Genomic DNA, 19,085 nt, shown 5'->3' on the forward strand with positions numbered 1-19,085 from the left:
TTTGCAATTATATGTAAAACAAAAGCATTATGTTAAAAATGAAAACATATTTATTATTTAAAAAAGAGTTATTATTTAAATAAAAAATATTAATTAATAAATATTTCCAAAATTAAAAAAAATTGAAAATTATAATTATAAAAATTGAAAGAGTGATAATTATTTTATGATGTTTGAATGTTCTAGAGTCCCAACATTATTTATTGTAATATTTCTCTTCATATAACCTATTGAAGAATGCGTTTTTTATGTGTTTATGTCTTATTCATAGATAATTTAGCTTTTGGTTCAATATTATTAATGTATTTATGTGATTTGTATGCATTTCATTAGCATATCCAAGAATTTTTATACACGTATTTAGTTTGATTTACGTTTATTGAATAAATGCTACCACATATGCACCCGTTAGCAAATGCATCATCATATTAATTGCATATATATACCCATACTTGCAAAAGCAAATATCGATTTTTGTGCACCTAAAATTTCATTTTAAAAATTCAAATAGGCGTTTATTAGCACTTTCCTAATGTGGTGCCTAATATAGCGCCTATGTGTCTTAAATGCCCTCAATAATTGCTTTTTTCCCTTTATACAAGTAAAAAACACCCTTTATATCATATCCAATTTATCCAATACACATATACTTTTACCCTTGCTCGAATGTACCAGATACTCAATTTTCCACCTTTCCACCAAGATCAGACGGTAAACAATGGGCATTCAGGTGACTCGGAGCTTTCATGATGGCCCTTCTTGGTGATGGTTAATATTTTCCTTCTGGGAACTGGATATAAAAATCTTACACCATCATAGTAGTATAGTACTAAACTCGAGGACGCTGTAACTAACACGCCTATGGCAGCATCACTGCTTAGCCTTTCAGGGTCTATAAACACACTGAGAACACCTTTTCCCTTGAAATCAGAATTCAGGAACCCTATTCTCTCTCTGCTTCTGAGAGCTGCTCCTGTAGCTTCCATGGCTTATGATAAGGAGCTCGCAGCTGCAAAGAAAGCGGCCTCTTTGGCCGCTCGGCTCTGCCAGGCAAGTCTCATCTAGTTTTGTTGGAAGAAGTTATAGATATCAGCGTCCGTTCTGTTCTGCTTGATACTCTTGCTCTGTATTTCGTGTTTTTTAAACGGCTTAAAATCGTTATATAAGTAAAGCCCATATCATAAAATGTCTGTTTGAGTTTTAGCCAGAACCATTTTATGAGTTTTCCGTATCAATTTGGCTTTAGTTATTGTTCTCTCTCCTTGTTTATGCGCGTTAATGGGGATGACTGAGCGAGGTAGGAGGGTGGCTTTATGCGTATTTTTCTTTTTGGATGCGACTAAGTGTGATTCGTGAAATTAGTTTGGAGAGAAAGCTCCCACGGATAAGAAGCTTTCAACGAAACCTATATCGGTTTTTCACAGTAAATAGTTTGCAGACATTTTGAACGATGAAACGCCTGTGTGCCTAGTCTGATTCTCTCCTTAGTTACCAATCCAAGGAACATGTAAACATTTCTTTCTTCTCCCACACTTCATTCTATTCAAGGTTTTTTGGTGAACTCTTTGAGAGGGGAAAATTAACACAGGAGCAAACACAACTTTCATTGCTTTGATACCAAAGAGACTGGATGCAATTCAGCCTAAGGATTTTAGGCCTATAAGTTTGGTGGGAAGCATGCACAAAATCATATGTAAGGTATTGGCCATAAGAATAAAAATATTCTCTTTTCGATGATATCTCCAAATCAAGGGGCCTTTATTTTTGTGAGACAAATAACTGATCAAATTCTCATTGCCAATGAATGTATAGAGTTTAGAAGAAGGGGAAAGAAAAAGGGGCTATCTGTAAGTTGGATTTAGAAAATGCTTATGACATGATAGATTGAGATATTTTGATGGAAATTCTCAACTGTAGGGGTTTTGGAGTAAGATGGTATAGATGGGTGAAGGGTCACATTTCTTCATGTTATTTCTCAATTTTGGTGAATGGAATAACTAGGTATTTCTTTCTTGCTAAAAGGGGCCTTAGACAAGGAGATCCTTCGGCCCCCTTCTTTTTTACCTTGGTAGCTGATGTTTTGAGTGAAATGATTCTGCTAACTATTTGCTAAGAGGTTGGGGAGTTGGAAGGGAGGACACATCTATAGTTTGTAGATGATATCATTTTGTTTTGTGAGGGAAAAACAAAAGAGCTTGTGAACCTAATAAATTTAGGAGGATCTCTAACCTTAAATTAAATTGGGGCAAGAGCTGGGCAAGAGTAAATTTAGGGAGTGAAGAGGTGGATCTTCTAGCTAGGCTTTTGGTGTGTGAAGTAGGGGTATGGTCATTACAATATTTGGGACTACCGTTGGGAGGAAATCCAAATATAGATAGCTTTTGGTATCCAGTGGTTGAGAGGTTTACAAATTGGCTTATGAACTAGAGGAGAAATTACATTTCCTTGGGAGGTAGGATAACTCTAATTAAGTCAGCATTGACCAACTCACTAGTGTATTTCATATCTACCTTTAGAATTATAGTGGAAGTGGCAATTTATCATATATATATATATATATCAATGAAAATGGCAAACCTGTTAGAAAAAATTATGAAAGACTTCCTTTGGGAACCAAAGACACTAGGAAGGATCACTTAGTGAAGTTGGAGGTGGTTTTTAGATGTACAAATGATGGAGGCCTAGGAATAGGAAATGTCAGACTAAGATACACAACATTGTTGGGGAAATGCTGATAGTTTTCAAGGTGCCAAGGTGAGGTTAGGTGACAAGGGGCGCCTTGTTGCCTAGTCGCCTAGGTGATGTTTTTTTTTTTTTTCAGTAAAAACATGTATCCTAGGGTAGAAAATCAACATATTCCAACATGTTCATGAGAAGAAAAAGAAGAAAGGAAAGAGAATTCAAAAAATATAGGGGCTGAATCCCTATTTCTGTTATAGGAAAAGAAAAGAAAAAAGTGGGAGAAGAAGAAATTAGTATATAAACACACAAAATTAGTAAAGAAAAAGAGGAAAATGTGTTGATTGAACAACATTTTATGTTCTTCCTTACTTATTGGTTCAGGTTTTGAAGTCTCTGGGGCTTCAATACAGCATTTAGCATGTTTATGTTGATTAAACCCTAACAAATAAGAAAATAAAAAAAAAGAAATTAGTATATAAGCACACAAAATGAATATTTTAGTTTAAAAATGTTTATTTTATAATTATAACCTCAAAAAATTAAGAATATAAAAGTTTTTTTTTTTATAAAATGTTATAGTAAACTACTTGGTGATTAGGCGAGGCGAGCTTCCAAGGTTGCCTTGTCGCTTAGGTGTTGCCTTGACAACTATGGAAATGCTTTTAGAGGTTTCCATTGGAACAAGATAAACTAAGGTATATAGTGATTCTTAGCATACATGGATTGGTGAACAATGGTTGGGATGTGGGGATCAACCCTTAGGGGCTCTCAATGTTCTCCCTAGAAATCTATTCATGATATATTACCTTCCATCCTTATTTCAAATTTGATGCCTATGCAAAAAACGAAGTGTTGTTTTGGGAAGATGTTTGGTTGGGGAGATTCCCTTTAGTGATAGGTTACCTACTATTTATTCACTCTTAGAAAATAAAAGAAAAGTGATCTCTTTAGTTTTTTATTGGTAATTTGTGGGACTTGGGATTGAGGAGAATGCTAAGGGAGTCGGAAATGGAGATGGTGGATGAACTTGTTACACTTTTAGGGTCGACTTATCTGGATCAATCTTGCTTGGATGGTGGAATTTAGAAACCTTCCCCATTGGTGTTTTCACTTGTTCCTCTTTCTTTAATGTCCTCTTTCAATCAGCTAACCTTGCAAGGAGCTTTTCATCAAAGGAGGTTTGGTGTAGCCCTATACCTCCAAAAATTCGGGCTTTTTGTTGGGAGGTGGTTCTCCAAGATGACTTTACAAATCAAGATTGGTGGGGGATAGTAGGTGTTGAGCATGTGGAATTCTTTGAAGAATTTTTTGAAGGGGGCAAGTTCAATTCAGGGACAAATGCAACTTTTACAGCCTAGATTCCCAATAAGGCAAATGCAATCCATCCAAAGGATTTTAGACCCATAAGCCTTGTGGGAAGCATCTATAAAATCACCTCCAAGGTTTGGCTGAGAGGATCAAAAGAGTCCTTCTTTAATTTCTCCAAACCAAGGGGCTTTTGTTTTTGACATGGTTTAAAGTGTCAATATGATACACCCCGTATCGGGCATATCGTATCGTATCTTTTGAAAACGATACGCTCCGAAACACCTATTTCCAGGTAGGTGTTTCGGAACCCCAACTTTTTTTAATAGAAAAACCTATTTTTAGATTCCCGAAAAACCAAAGTTTGAAATAAAAACTAAAAAAAGAGTTTCGCATATTTCTATGTACTGATACGATACTGCCGATACACATATCGTATCAATACTTTGAACCTTGGTTTTTGGGAGACAAATAATCGATCAGATTCTCATTGCTAATGAATGTGTAGACTTTAAGAAGAGGAGAGAGGAAAAAGGCTTGGTTTGCAAACTGGATTTGGAAAAGGCTTATGACTTGGTGCACTGGGACTTTTTGCTAGAGGTTTTAAGGTTGAGAGGTTTTGGAGCTAAATGGTGTAAGTGGATAAAGGGTTGTATTTCCTCCTGCCATTATTCCATACTAGTCAATGGAGTAGCTAGAAAATTTTTGCAGCTAGGAGGGGCCTTCGTCAAGGAGATCCTCTCTCCCCTTTCCTCTTTAGTTTAGTTGCAAATGTATTGAGTGTTTTGATCTCAAGGGCTGATGTTACAAATTGGATAAAAGGCTGGAGAATTGGAGGGGAAGAGCTGGTGGTGACACATTTACAATTTGTAGATGACATTGTTATATTTTGTGAAGGGGAAAGGGAAGAACTGATTCAACTACAAAGGCTAGTAACTCACTTTGAAAGGGTTTCTAACCATAAGGTAAAGTGGGGCAAGAGCTGTGCAATGGGTATAAATAGAGAGAAAGAGGAAGTAGAATACCTTGCTAGGGTTTTGGGGTGTGAGGCAGGGGAATGGCCAATATTGTACTTGGGACCACCTTTGGGGGGGAATCCAAATTCTGATAACTTTTGGTATCTAGTAGTGGAAAGATTCACAAAAAGGCTGGTGGTGTGGAAAAGAAATGACATCTCTCTATGGGGAAAAATAACACTAATAAAGTCAACTTTGACTAATTTGCCAGTCTACTGTCTATCTACCTTTAGGGTCCCCACCAAAGTGGCCAACCAATTAGAGAAATTAATGAGGGACTTCTTGTGGGTGCCAAGGGATACAAAGAAAGGTCACCTAGTGAAGTGGGAGATAGTGTCTAGAAGTAGGGGTAGTGGGGGTCTAGGGATAGGGAATATTAAACTAAGGAGTGTTGCACTACTGGGAAAATGGTTGTGGAGATTCCCCCTAGAACAAGACAATCTATGGAAAAAGGTGATTGTGAGTATTCACGGTATGGCAAACAATGGGTGGGGTGTTGGTCTTGACCCTAGGGCAACTCAGTATTCTCCCTGGAAAGCAATCCATGATTTGTTGCCTTCCTTTCTTTCATATATTAGGTGTGATGCTTGTGTAGGTAATAAGTGCGGTTTTGGGGAGTCCTCTCTTAAAGATAGATTTCCATCTATTTATTCCTTTTCTCTAAACAAAGAGTCAACAATTTCCAATGTTCTTGGTACTAAAAACTCTTGGGACTTGGGACTACGGAGAGGGTTAAGGGAATCTGAAATGGGTTTAGTAGATGAACTCATTTCCCTTCTCATCTTAGTATTCTTGGATCTTTCTTGTTCAGACAACAGAATTTGGTCGGTGTCTTCCTTTGGCTACTTTACATGTTCTTCTTTCTTCATTGCTCTCCTTCAGTCTTCTAACATTGCAGGTTCTTTTCCTATAAAGGAAGTATGGTGTAACTCTCTTCCCTTGAAGATTAGGTTGGGAGGTAGTACTCCAGAAAATCAACACTTTGGATAAACTACAAAAAAGAAGACCAAATTGCTCCTTTCCCCTCATGTTGTCTTTGTTTGGGCTGTGGTGAGTCAATTACACATCTATTATTGTTTTGTCCTTTTGGTTCTTTTGTTTGGAATTGCTTTTCCTCTTTGTTTGGCTGCAAGTGGACCCCTCCTGATGTGGCAAGCCTATTTGAACCAAGCTTCTTTAGACTACCTAAGAAAAGAGGTAGGGTGATGTGGAGAGCTATGAGAGCTGCTATCCTTTGGTCATTATGGGAGGAGAGAAGTAACAGAGCTTTCCAAGGGAAAGATAGGTCCAAGGAACAAGTAATAGATAATATACTCACTAAAGTCATACATTGGCTGAAATCAACTGAATTATTCAAAGATCACTCGGTGGAGGACATTTTTAGAGGCTGGTTGGCAGTGGTGAGCCTTTCTACTGCTAAGGATGTGGTTCAGCCCCAATGGATACCAGCAGCACACCAAAGGGTAAAGTTGAACTTTGATGGAAGTTCTTTGGGCAATCCAGGACCCTCAGGAGTGGGGGGAGTATTTAGGGGTGGGGAGGGAAGGCTAATAACACTGTACTCTGGCCCAATAGGTATTGGTGATTCTTTAAGAGCTGAATTATGGCTTTACTCCAAGGTTTGAGACTGGCCAAGCAATGGGGTTTCCAAAATTATGAAGTGGAGGGAGATTCTAAGCTGTTAATAGGATGACTGCAGACAAAAAGTCTGGGGGCGTGGACTTTGAGACAGCAAATGAGGGAGATTTATTGTTTAGCAAGGGAAACTGGAGTAATCTTCACTTGGACAAGGAGGTCACTCAACAGTGTGCCAAAACAGGGAACTAAAAGGGAAAATCTTTTTTGGGTTGTATTGTAAATTTTGGGATAAAATATGGGGTCAAGACTCATGCTGTGAGTGATTGACATTTGTACTCCTTTACTAATTCAATGAAAGTTACCGTTTCCAATAAAAAAAGGTGGTTCTCCAAAAAATTGATACTCTGGTTCTGTTGTAAAGAAATCGACAAAATTTTTGCCTTTTACCCTGTGTTTGTAGCCTATGCTTGGGTTCTGGTGAGACGATCACACACCTATTAATCTCTTGTCCTTCTGTATTCTTTATTTGGTCCTGGTTTTCTTCTCTCTGTGATTGCAAGTGGACACCTCCCTAGACGTGGTGAGCCTATTTGACCCAAGTTTTTTTAGGCAATCGAAGGCCTGTGGAAGAATTATGTGGAGAGCCACAAGAGCAACTATTCTTTAGTCAGTCTGGGAAGAAAGGAATAATAGGATTTTCAAAGGAGTGGAGAAATCCAAGGAGGAAACCATGGAGAGAATAACCATTATTATTATCCATTGGCAGAAAACATTGGACTTGTTCAAAGATGTCTCAACTAAGCACTTATATAGGAACTAGGGAGAGGTGGCAGCTATAACTTCCCTAAAACCTATTGTACGGGAATTGTGAACCCCACCAACACCACAGCGAATGAAATTGAACTTTGATGGGAGTGCTAGAGGTAATGTGGGCCCTTTGAGTACAGGGGGAGTATGTAAAGATGGAGATTGTAGAATTTTTGACATGTTTTCAGGGCCAATAGGAGTGGGAGACTTGTTGAGAGTGGAAGTGATGGCTTTGCTTCAAGGTGTAAGATATGTCAAGCAGTTGGGGTTACACTAAGTTGAGATAGAAGGAGATTCTAAATTGTTAATTTATTGGTTGCAATCAGGTAGGTTGGGAGCCTGGATAGATAGCAAATGATAAGGGAAATCCTCAACATAACAAGGGAAATTGCTGCTTGCTTCAAGTGGACAAGAAGATCAGCCAATGGATTAGCTGATACCTTATCCAAACATGGGACTGTAAGGGAGAGTTTGTTCTGGGCAGTGTTGTAATAAAGATTACATGGGGCTCAACACCCTATTTTAGGGGTTGACAGTTTTTATCTTAATATTGTGTTAACGAAGTTACCGTTTCCAATAAAAAATTTTCTTTCTATTCATTTTGCTTCTATCCTTTCTTATTGACATCTTTGTTTCTTCAATTTAAATTCAATCCTTTTTATCGTTTTAATTTCTTTTCTACAACATTTGCTCCAATCTCTCTCTCTCTAGTTTTTTATTTTTTCAGTCTCTACATGTTGTCTATTGAATGTGACACTTTTCTGTTATATCATGCATATTGAAGAGAGTGAAATTCCCAAGGATGATGATGGGTGTAGTTACACCCCATCCAGTGAATAGAGAATCAGGTTGGATGGTCAAGAGATGAAGCCAGTTAAGCAAACGGATGAAGTAAATGAAAAATAAGAGAAAAAATTATTTTCCATAAAGATATTGAACTTAAATCCTTTTGGGTATTACAACCCAAACCCAAAACCCAACTATAACTTGTCTTGCATTTCTTGCAACCAAACCTGGCTGTGACCTGATTATAAATGCAATGAACCCACCATAATACCGTCTGTAAGTTTTGTTTGGTAGTGATTGATGTTTTAAATATTGAAGGCCTAAATCATTCATCATGGTTTGTTTCTTTTCTCCAGAAGGTTCAAAGGGCACTTTTGCAATCAGATGTTCAATCAAAATCAGATCGAAGCCCTGTTACTGTAGCAGATTATGGTTTGTTTTCATAACCACCTAGTCTTTCCTTGACTATAAATAGCAGATTGTGCTATGTTTTATTTATTTCTCTCATTAATGATAACTTTTTCTTTTTGATTGGTAACAATGTATGAAAATCTATTAATGTGTAAAGGTAAGCAATTTTATAAAAGAAGCAAAATGAAAGGTGTTAAGCTATGTAAAAAGTCAAAACACCAAAAAACACTGGAAAGGATCCTGACCCAACTCCCAATCATAAAGTGCCAGCAAGCAAAAGACATCCAGAGATGAGGGCCTTGCATATGAAAATAATAACCAGCCACTTGACTTGGAGAAGAATAATTCCATGCCATAGCCCAAAGGCACTAATATATTCAAAAGCCCAGGTGACCAAGCAAATGGGCTATTTCCCTCCCTGTATGGCCAACCCTCTTCAAGACCTGCACTCCTGCAATTATACTATATCCTTTCTAATTATGAATAATGGAGTACTATTCCAAATGTTGAGTCTGACTGCAAAATGGAAATGAATTTCACTGTAGCTAAGGTACTTCAATTTATAGTTTCCATGTTTTTTCACTTTCACTTCGATTTTTCTCATCTCTCATGATAGGTTATGGTAGTTTGTAGCTCCCATTTCATAAATTTGAATTACACAACCTAGTAATGGTGGTAAGCCTTGGGGACTTAATATGATCCTGTAGAGGAATTTGATTTCTCTGATATCACATAGGAGTTGAAGACATGTTGGTCCTCAAATTAATGGATAGGAAGTGATGTTAGTGGATCCATACTCTATAGAAATTTGGGTAGCTAAATTACACTTATGGATATTGTGGTTTTCCCTCTAAATATAGAATGTTGCTGACCATGTATTTTGGCTGTTAAAATTGGAAGTAGTCATACATAGTTTGTTTTTAAGGGATTTATTTAAGATTATATGAATGATTTTTTTTTTATTCTCTATCATATGGCTGAATTGTGACATGATTCTTGTTGGACCATCTGATGTACTATTTGAACTATGGGTTCCTCATTATATAGTTCCTGAATTCTGATCTTTGACAAACCTGGAGAATTTACACCTTTCTTTGTTCTTCCAACTGTAGGTCGTATTTGCAAACTTTTTATGATTTTGATTGCAGACTTCCTATTTTTTAGTATAGTTTTTGGGGTGGAATCCTTTCCTGGTGGTTTTGGCAAATGACATTGGAAAGAAGTTGAGTTCGTGTTTTAATCTTTTGTCTTGGCTTCTTAGGATCACAGGCACTGGTTAGCTTTGTGCTGAAGAGGGAGCTACCTTCTGGGTCCTTCTCGCTAGTCGCTGAGGAGGTAAATCCTCATATTGGTGTGTGGATAAAAATGACCTTCCACTGATTGGAATGATAGTTGATGGAGCAATATAGTGGCCACTCCCCCTCCTCCCCTTTTCTCCAGCCTTATTTTTCTTTATTTATATGGTAATTTCATTTTCTTGACAATTTCTCCAGGATTCAGGAGACCTCCGCAAGGATGATGCGAAAGAGACATTGCAGCGCATAACAAAACTTGTAAATGATACTATTTCTAGTGATGGGACATACACTGTTTCCGCTTTATCTGTAGAAGATGTGCTTGCTGCCATTGATAGTGGCAAATCTGAAGGAGGTTCCTGTGGCCGACATTGGGTATTGGATCCAATAGATGGTACTAAAGGGTAAGCTTGCCTGCTGGATATTCTGCAATCAGTAATTGTTACAATTTAAGAAATAGATGCTTATTGTAATAATGACCTGAAGTCTTTTATTATATCGCTGGGATATGGATTTTGTCAGGTATATTGTATTGTTGTTGTCTAAGTTACATGGATCCTAGTAGTTTATTAATGTCATGAACTATTATCTTGGTTGCACCTGCAAATGTCTCTCTCTCTCTCTCTTTATATATATATATATGTCATGAGCTATTAGCATATGCATCTATGTATTATCATTAGTTCCTTTTCCTCATTTCTTCATTGATTCTTTCAATTATTTTTAGCTATTGCCACTTGGTGTCATGCAGAGGGATCCTCTCCTTTTGTTTTGAATATAGTTTCTATTTCCATCTTTCAAAAAAAAAAAAATTTAGCTGCATCCTTCTTCCATAAATTTCCTCTTTGCTTCTTGATATATTTGGTTCTATCCACATTTACACTGAAACTTTAGTTCCTTATATATCAGTCAAGGAAAAGTGAAAAATAAATGTCCTTATAAAGAAAACCTCTATAGGGTAGTAAAAATATAAAACTTCTGTTATCTTGTTTGCTTCCTTTTTCTTATATTTGATTGATAACAGGAAATTATATTTAATTTATGGAATAGAATGGTGTATAATATAACATCTGCCAAGTATCCCTCTTAGGAATTTAGGCTAGCAATTTCTACCCATGGTTTAAAATGTCCATAAATTTTCTAATATTTCCATTTCCAAGGGTACCAACACAAAATTTTACTAGAATTGACATATTCTATAGCGAACACTACTGGTGTTATATGGTGTACTTGAGATGGCATTATAACATAAGTTGGTGACAATGTTGTAGATATGTGGAGTAGCAATATTATTACCTGCCTAATGGGCATGATTATCGCTTTGAGTGAGCTCTATGTTCTTTTCAAACATGAAGTTACATATTAGTTTCTGTTTATGTAATAAATTATTTGTTTGACCCATCAGAATCTTTTACTTTTTCAATGAGCTTTTTATTTTTCTCGAACTCATTCTATGATGCAGTTTTAACTCTTAAGGTGTACAGGACAACTTCATAACGTACTATTTTGTCTATAACCTTAGTTTCTTAGCACTGTTCAATGATTTAGAACAAGGTAATAATTTAAAAATGTGTGCCTATGCTGCTTTTATCATTTCATAGAATATTATTCTATACATATTTCACAATGTTTCCACCATGTTTATAATTTTTACATTATTTTCATATGATATTTTTGAGAATTACCAACATTGACATTTTAAACCTTTCTGCTACTTAAAGTGATATTCTGTTAATACCTGCATCTTAGTCTGACCTAACGGAGTTTAAGTAGTGAAACAAAAACCTACCAACTAAACTGAAATAAAACCCCCTGCAACTTACCTTATGTACTCCAGAATATTTTACCCCTTATTTAAACTATAATATTTTTATCTTTGAACATTACCTGTCCAATAGATATGGTTCAAAGCTCTTCCTATCAGATCCCATATATTCCAAAATATTGCTCCATTTTGTTTCAGCTAATTCCCTATTGTCCTTTATCTGGTATATTCATGCTTATCCATTGTGGAAGTAGCATCATGCACATGAAATTGAATTGCAGGTTCCTAAGAGGAGATCAATATGCGATAGCGCTGGCACTTCTAGATGAAGGACAAGTTGTATTAGGCGTCCTGGCTTGCCCAAATCTCTCTCTTACACCAATTAGTAATCATTCCCAACCCTCTGCTCCAAACCGAGTTGGTTGTCTTTTCTCTGCAAAAGTTGGTGCTGGAACTGATATGGAGTCACTCGATGGCGGCTCTTCACCAGTGAAGGTCAATGCATGCTCTCAGCTGTATCCTGGGGCCTCTTATTAATGTTTATTAGTAATTACTACGTGTTCTTACTGATTTTCCTTTCAGGTGCATGTCAGTGACATTGAAGATCCTGCTGAAGCATCATTCTTTGAATCATATGAAGCAGCACATTCCATGCATGATTTATCTAGCTCTATAGCAAAGGTACATTGCAGATGTCATTTTCTTTTTTCACTTTATTTCAAATTGTAATTATGTATATAGCTCGATCTTCTCTTACTTGTCAAACAGAAACTTGGAGTCCATGCACCACCGGTTAGAATAGATAGCCAAGTAAAGTATGGGGCACTGTCTAGAGGAGACGGGGCTATATACTTGCGTTTCCCTCATAAAGGATACCGTGAAAAGATATGGGACCATGCAGCTGGATCCATTGTGGTCACAGGTATGGATTGTACTCACCTTTCCTCTCTTTATTCTTCTTGACCTTGTTGATCATATAATCTACATGCCCAAGATCAGTCAGACAAATTTTGCATGCTTTAGAAATTAGAAGGTTAAAATGTGAGGAACATGGGTGGGAAACATAACTTGGTCAATGGATGATATTTGAGGTTGTGATCCCAGCCATTACCTTGTTACAGGCATTGATGGAAGCAAGGATTGGATTAGAATATCAATACGCATCGATGCCCATGTTGGGTATCAATGCGTATCAATATGGCTGATACTCTTCCCTTTTTTATTTTTATTTATAATAATGAGAGGGTCCCAGAAGAGGTCTGTAACCTTTTAAAGTTTTTAAAATATTTGTGTATCGGTGTATCAAAGTGTATCTGGATACATCAATACCAATACGATATGCCCAGGTATCGATATTTTAATCCTTGGATGGAAGGTTCCTATTCTATGGGAGAGATGTTCAGATGAAGTTTATAACGAGCAAAAAGTTTTTTTTTTTTTTCACTTTTACAGAGCTTAGCCTGCCAACCTTAATTCATTTGAATTAGGAAACTTCCAACTTTAGCTAACTATCTTCATAGGAACTATTATAAATTTATAATCTCTGTCAAAACAGATGTTAGAGAGCAAATGGTTGCTTTTGGTACCACTTCCTAATTTATGTATTTGGGAATCAGCGTCCCTCTACTCATATAGAGATTGCCATGCATTATAGTTACAAGAAGATGGGCTTTTAATATAAAGTTTCTTGAAGAAACACTTTTCCTTTAGAATGCGTTAAAATAAAGAGGGATCAAATTACTTTCTTTTACTCATCAGAAGTAACATTATAGAAGTAAGAATTCTTGACCAATGCTACAATTTTATTTGAAGATTCTCAAAATTACAATCATAAGATTCTTTGCAAGCTTTGGTCTATTTCCTCCAAAAATGGTGCAAACTCCAAAATCCAAATGCAAATTAATAATAATGCCAATCCTTTGCCATCAAGAAAGAGTTTACAATACTTGGTGTCTAATTTCCACCATAACTTTGCTTTTGTCTTTGAAGGTGCACCTCACACCTATCCATGGGTTGCATGTACTGTTTCATGTTTATTGATGCTTTAATAAAATTATGATTTACTTGTCAAAAAAAAAAAAAAAATTCAACCATAACTTGGGTCAGATTTTAATGTTGCACATGGGCGTCGCATACCCTTAACCAAGTTTAAGCTTGCTGAGGGTTAGGTTGGGATGCATCCTTTGCTTGTTCAGTGTGGTGAGCCACGGTGAACCTGGTATTATATACTTGTGATGCTTGTATCTATGATGGGTTTAACATGGTTTTACAATTTTGTTTAGGAGCTGTAAGATAATTTTCGTTTCCTTGAAATTCTTATTTATGAAACTAGATTATATTAAATAAAATGTACAACCACTTTTATGCTATTAATCTATGCAGTTTGCAAAGTTGAAAAAGACAGATATACCACCCTCTTGTGGGTCAGGTTTCGTCTTTAACAGGCTAAGCTTGTCCTGAAATTGATTCAAGGCCCTGGCTTCGTTTGTATTTGAGCTTTGTAGAAATCCCTAGGGGCCTTCTTTGGGCTGCATCTTTCAGCGGGTGGACTGGGTCTTGTCCTAAATTTTTAGCCTATTTATTAGTAGAAAGGGCTCTTGATTGGTTTTCATGACCTCCCATTTGTTGATGATTGCAGAAGCTGGTGGTGTAGTCACAGATGCTGCAGGGAATCCTTTAGATTTCTCCAGGGGAAAATTCTTAGATCTTGACACGGGCATAGTTGTAACCAATCAGAAGTTGATGCCACAGCTTCTGAAGGCAGTTCGAGCTTCTTTGAATGAGGATGCTCAATCTGCTTCATCCTTATGATACTGCTGATTTTTCTTCCCTTTTTTTGTTTGGTGTTTCAAGCTGGGATAATACCCATCCCATCTAGTTCTAATAGTGAATTCGCAAAATAATGGACTTAATAATGGAGCCTCATTAGCTGTTATTTGAATATGCTTCTCCTAAGTACAGACTCTTTTTTGAGCCCAAGTACAGATTTTGCGTCAGTAACATGTGCCATCTATAATTATATTCTCTAATAAAACGCCCTTTATTCTGTGATTTGGTAAAACCATTAAATGAATCATCGCTCTGCGCTTCGTTACTAAAATGGCTAGCAGAACAACGCAATAAAATAATAGATGGGTCGGTTGACAGGTAAAATGCTAGTCGGGTGCTTTTCATCGTTCATTTCATTTTTATCAAATTCTAAAGACTTGACCTGTGAGCTGTTACCTATCCAGGTTTGGATTAGCTTTTTAGCCAGCAAGACTCGTTCATCAGAACTCCCTACTGAGTTTGTTTCATTTATTGGAGCTCTACTGCTTTTTTCTTTTCCTTGATAAGATAACGAGAAGATGAACTGATTATATTAAAATACAAGCCAAAAGGAGGGGGCACATTATTCGCAAAGAACATAATTGCCCAGAGAGAGAGAGATTATGGTATTTATTGGATTGGATTGGACCTGGTCCATCGATGATGTGTTTATATTGGATTCAACCAAAATCTGGTCCATTGATGGAAGATTGAAAATAGGTGTTAATGGATCAGGTTTGGGTGGGAGCCAATCTAAATTAAAACAAATTTGAACAGATTGGACAATCCGGACATTGAATTTGATTGGTTAAATTGGTCCAAACTCCAAAGTATTCTCTGATCGGATTGGACCTGGTCAATCTGTAACGTGTTCGTATTAGACCAGATTGGATTGGACCAAATCTGGTCCAATTGACACCCCCTAGCTGTAGGTGCACAAGACCTACCTGACCCTTGTTCTTTCTACTGGGATTCCAGCAATGTATCTAGTTAGTAGGCAACCAGCAGGTCCACTGTATCTAAGCGGCTCACGCCTGGGATCTTCGAGGGGTGCCTCTATTTTGAAAATTCTCGTCTATCCTATACAAACACATACCTAGGACCATCTACTCCAAACATAAAAAAATAAAAATAAAAAAAGCCAAAGGAACACAAAGGCACCTTGGATCAAAATCTCTCTCTTTTTATATTTTTCATAAAAGAGAGAGACTTCGAAGGCCCCTCATTAGCAAGCCAATTCGCAAGTCTGATTCTCTAAAAACATTAGAGTATGAAACTGTAAGCGAAAAACACGGCGCAGATTATAGCATTCTTCTTGTATCGTGAGCATACACAACAGGGGAACTTCAGATCCTTTGAGATAGGGCTGTCAATGGGTCAGGTCTGGCCCGATGGACAATCGGTTTATTTGGTTTAAAACCGAATTGAATAAATCATTTTTTTAAACCGAAATTTGAAATGTAAAGTCGAATAGAAACCAAAATTTTTTGTTTGGTTTTCGGTCATTTTGGTTAAAACCAAATTTATTTAATATATTAATATACATTAATATATTATTATTATATAAATTATAAAATATATATAATATTATCTGTTCTAATATATATATATATATATATATATTATTTTTTTCACAACTGGTTCAAGGGGGCTGGTTTGGTTTCCTCCACCCCCTGAACTGTTCAGACCCCTGATACACCCACTGTAAGGGCGTATCAGAGGGGTCCCGGAATGATACATATTGGCCGATACGGGTCAATACGTGTCGATGCTTTGAACCTTGGTTTAGTTAATTCAGTTTTTTTAGATAACTAAATTTCCTAATCCAAAAACTGAAACCGAACTAACCAAATTTGAAATTATCAGTTCAGTTTTTCGGTTTTAACCAAACAATGCTCACCCTCACCCGATGGACCTGAACTGATTGGTCTGGTTCTGGTTCTAAGAACTGGAACTGGGTGGGTTAGTTCTGGGTCCTGATATAGTGTCTCGATTATTATTGGTTCGAAATCGGTTTCACCCAGTTCCAAAGCGATTTAAACCCAACCCAAGCTATATGCATATAATATATAATGTATAATATATAGGAATGGCAATGGGGCGGGGATCATATTCTCCATCCCCGTCCCCGATCCCCACTGAGGATAAAACTTGTCCTCCATCCCCGATCCTTGACGGGGATGGGTTCCCCATAGGACCCAAATCCCCAAACTTTTTTTAGATAAAAATATTTTTTTGAAAAATAAATTTACTTAAAAGAAATAAAAATTGTAAACTATAAATAATTTTTTAAATATGTGTTGATATATATATATATATATATATATATATATATATACACAATTGGGGTTGGGACGGGGTGGGGACCTCAATCCCCATCCTTCACCCTGACCTGGATCGGGGATTCCTACTAATCCCCGTCCCTGCCCTAGCAAAACAATCCCCTTCCCCGCCTCCATCAGGTCGGGGAAGTCAGGTCCCTGCTGGGGATGGGGAAAATTGCCATTCCTAATAATACATAATATTTAATATATATTAAATGTATTTATCTAAAATTACAGTCCCTATCAGGTCTGGTTTAGCTCCGGGTTCTCAATGTTTTCTATTGGATTGGTTCCGGTTCTAGCTGGTCCCGACCCAGACCTGACCCGTTGACAGTTTTACTTTGAGAGCATTGATAACCACACTAAGAATGCCTTTATCAGGTACGCTAAAACTTACAAGTTCAAACACTTAGGCCTTGGTTTTTTGGCAATAAGTTATTTATTTGGGCAAATGCGTTTATCCAGTAAGTTACCGGGTAAGTAAGATCCCAACTTTTTTGTTTGGCATTTTACTCTTATACAGTTTGGCCAATTTCTCCCCTCCATGGGTAACTTATCCACTTAGGAGGTGGATAAAACAGTTAAGTTGTCAAAAATTTATTATGAAAAATGTTTTGTTTATGTGGATTCCATATTTTCATTGGTCAACTTTTCCATCAATCAACTCCCACCTCCCAAACTTACCCCCAAACAGGGCCTTAAAGGGATCAGATCATTAACTGGGTTTGACTAGGAGATCGGCTTCATCTGAATTCTCAATAAACGAACAATTCTTTTCAATGGTTGAGCAAGCCCTTTGATGTGAAGATCTACTGAACGCCAATTCATGAACATCTGTTCATATTGATATATTTGATCGCAGTATCTGGGTAATACCTCTCTGATTATGGGATCCTGAATTCCTGATGCTATTGCAATAGCAGCATGTATCATGACAATTTGGCTATAGCCCAAAGTTATGGCTGTCTGATTGCCTGTTTCTGCCTGCAATATCAACAACTTTGAGGGGAAGCGAGGGACCTTGCTAAATGTAATATAATATAGGGTAAATTGATGAAACCTCCCTTGAAGTTCCTGAAGTTTAGTAATTGCAATCACCTGATTCACCTCCCTTAAATTTTTTAATAGAGTTGCAAGTAGACCCCCTCCAGTAGAATCTTTTAAAAATGGCATAAAAGTGTTCAAAATGCCTGTGCAATTACTATTGAGACTATTTTCCATGAAAAGAAAAACAATACAAACTTTATGAACAACAAAAATAAAGAGAATTTAAAGTTGCAGCTTTACCTTTGAGTGATTAATATAAAGGAGAAATTTGGAAAATAAATCAATTTTATAAAAGCGATTCATATGAAAGAGAATATTTGGAAAATAAACATTTTTATTAAAAGAAATCGCATGAGTATTTTAGACATTTTCATGCCTTTTTCTAGAAATTCTAACAGAGGAATTCTACTTGTAACTATGTAAGAAAGTTTGGGGGAGGTAATTGCAATTATCAAACTTCATGGAAGGTTTCAGCAATAGTCAGAAACTTCAGGAAAAATTTCAGCAATTTACCCTATAATATATATCCCTAGTCTAGGTGTTGCTGAGTATGAAATAAAGAAGATAAGCTTCTCCTATGGGTCTACGTTATCAATTATAGTCTCCATCACCATTGGCTTCAATTTCTCTGGGCAAAGATGCAGAAGATACGCAACTGGATTGGACAAAAGAGTATGGCACTCCCTTAACACTACCCAATATTGAGCAAGGAACAAAGCCAAGTGGTCTTTGCATTTGCATAGAGAAGGTGGGAGGCGGGTTTAGAGGACTAGATTTACACTTTTTTTTTTTCTTTGTAATAGACATCCTCCTCATTTTGAAATTCTCTTCTACAATCCTTCTTCTTTCATTAATATGACTCAATAATAATATTATTTATTCAATTGTTTTCTCTAAACGAACAATCAAATATCAACCAAATTGAAAAAGACTTTATATATGAAAGTAAAGGCGACAAATATAAAGTAAGAACATGTGCAGATGGTGCAAGTGGATCTGCTAGATTCATTAAAGGTCCAAGCTCTATCAGATTGCAGAGACAAATTGTGTCTGTCATCTGGCCAATTGGCACCTATTCATCTCTGAGCAGCGTTTAAGTTTTATTAATTTTATTCCCGCAGTTCAAACTTTGAACTGTTCCTCAATCATGATTCGTGAATTGGTGTTTGATCTTCATTAAATATGCTGTCAAAATAGGTGGAGTTAATTAGAAGTTTAGCACTTGATCAGCCCACCTTGACGTTTGTGATCACTTTTGGAA

The 19,085-nt window shown here is 36.7% G+C and overlaps 1 protein-coding gene across 2 annotated transcripts; it reads left to right on the forward strand.

Moving 5' to 3' along the window:
* The first annotated feature begins 622 nt into the window (after positions 1 to 622).
* On the forward strand, positions 623 to 14,706 carry LOC148851797 (3'(2'),5'-bisphosphate nucleotidase 1-like). 2 transcript variants are annotated; one of them, XM_088943628.1, is made up of 8 exons: positions 623 to 1,050; positions 8,531 to 8,606; positions 9,847 to 9,920; positions 10,079 to 10,284; positions 11,927 to 12,140; positions 12,228 to 12,326; positions 12,414 to 12,567; positions 14,284 to 14,706. In XM_088943628.1, the coding sequence occupies exons 1-8, from the start codon at positions 862 to 864 to the stop codon at positions 14,454 to 14,456; spliced, it is 1,185 nt and encodes a 394-aa protein (XP_088799754.1). In that variant the 5' UTR covers positions 623 to 861; the 3' UTR covers positions 14,457 to 14,706. The 2 variants fall into 2 exon arrangements, with proteins under 2 accessions (XP_088799754.1, XP_088799755.1); XM_088943629.1 differs by lacking the exon at positions 14,284 to 14,706 and adding an exon at positions 12,767 to 13,088 and having other exon boundaries at positions 678 to 1,050.
* Positions 14,707 to 19,085: the final 4,379 nt, after the last annotated feature.

This window comes from Nelumbo lutea, chromosome 5 (assembly GCF_056320005.1).
Source record: "Nelumbo lutea isolate HS-2025 chromosome 5, American lotus-T2T, whole genome shotgun sequence".
Taxonomy (NCBI): domain Eukaryota; kingdom Viridiplantae; phylum Streptophyta; class Magnoliopsida; order Proteales; family Nelumbonaceae; genus Nelumbo; species Nelumbo lutea.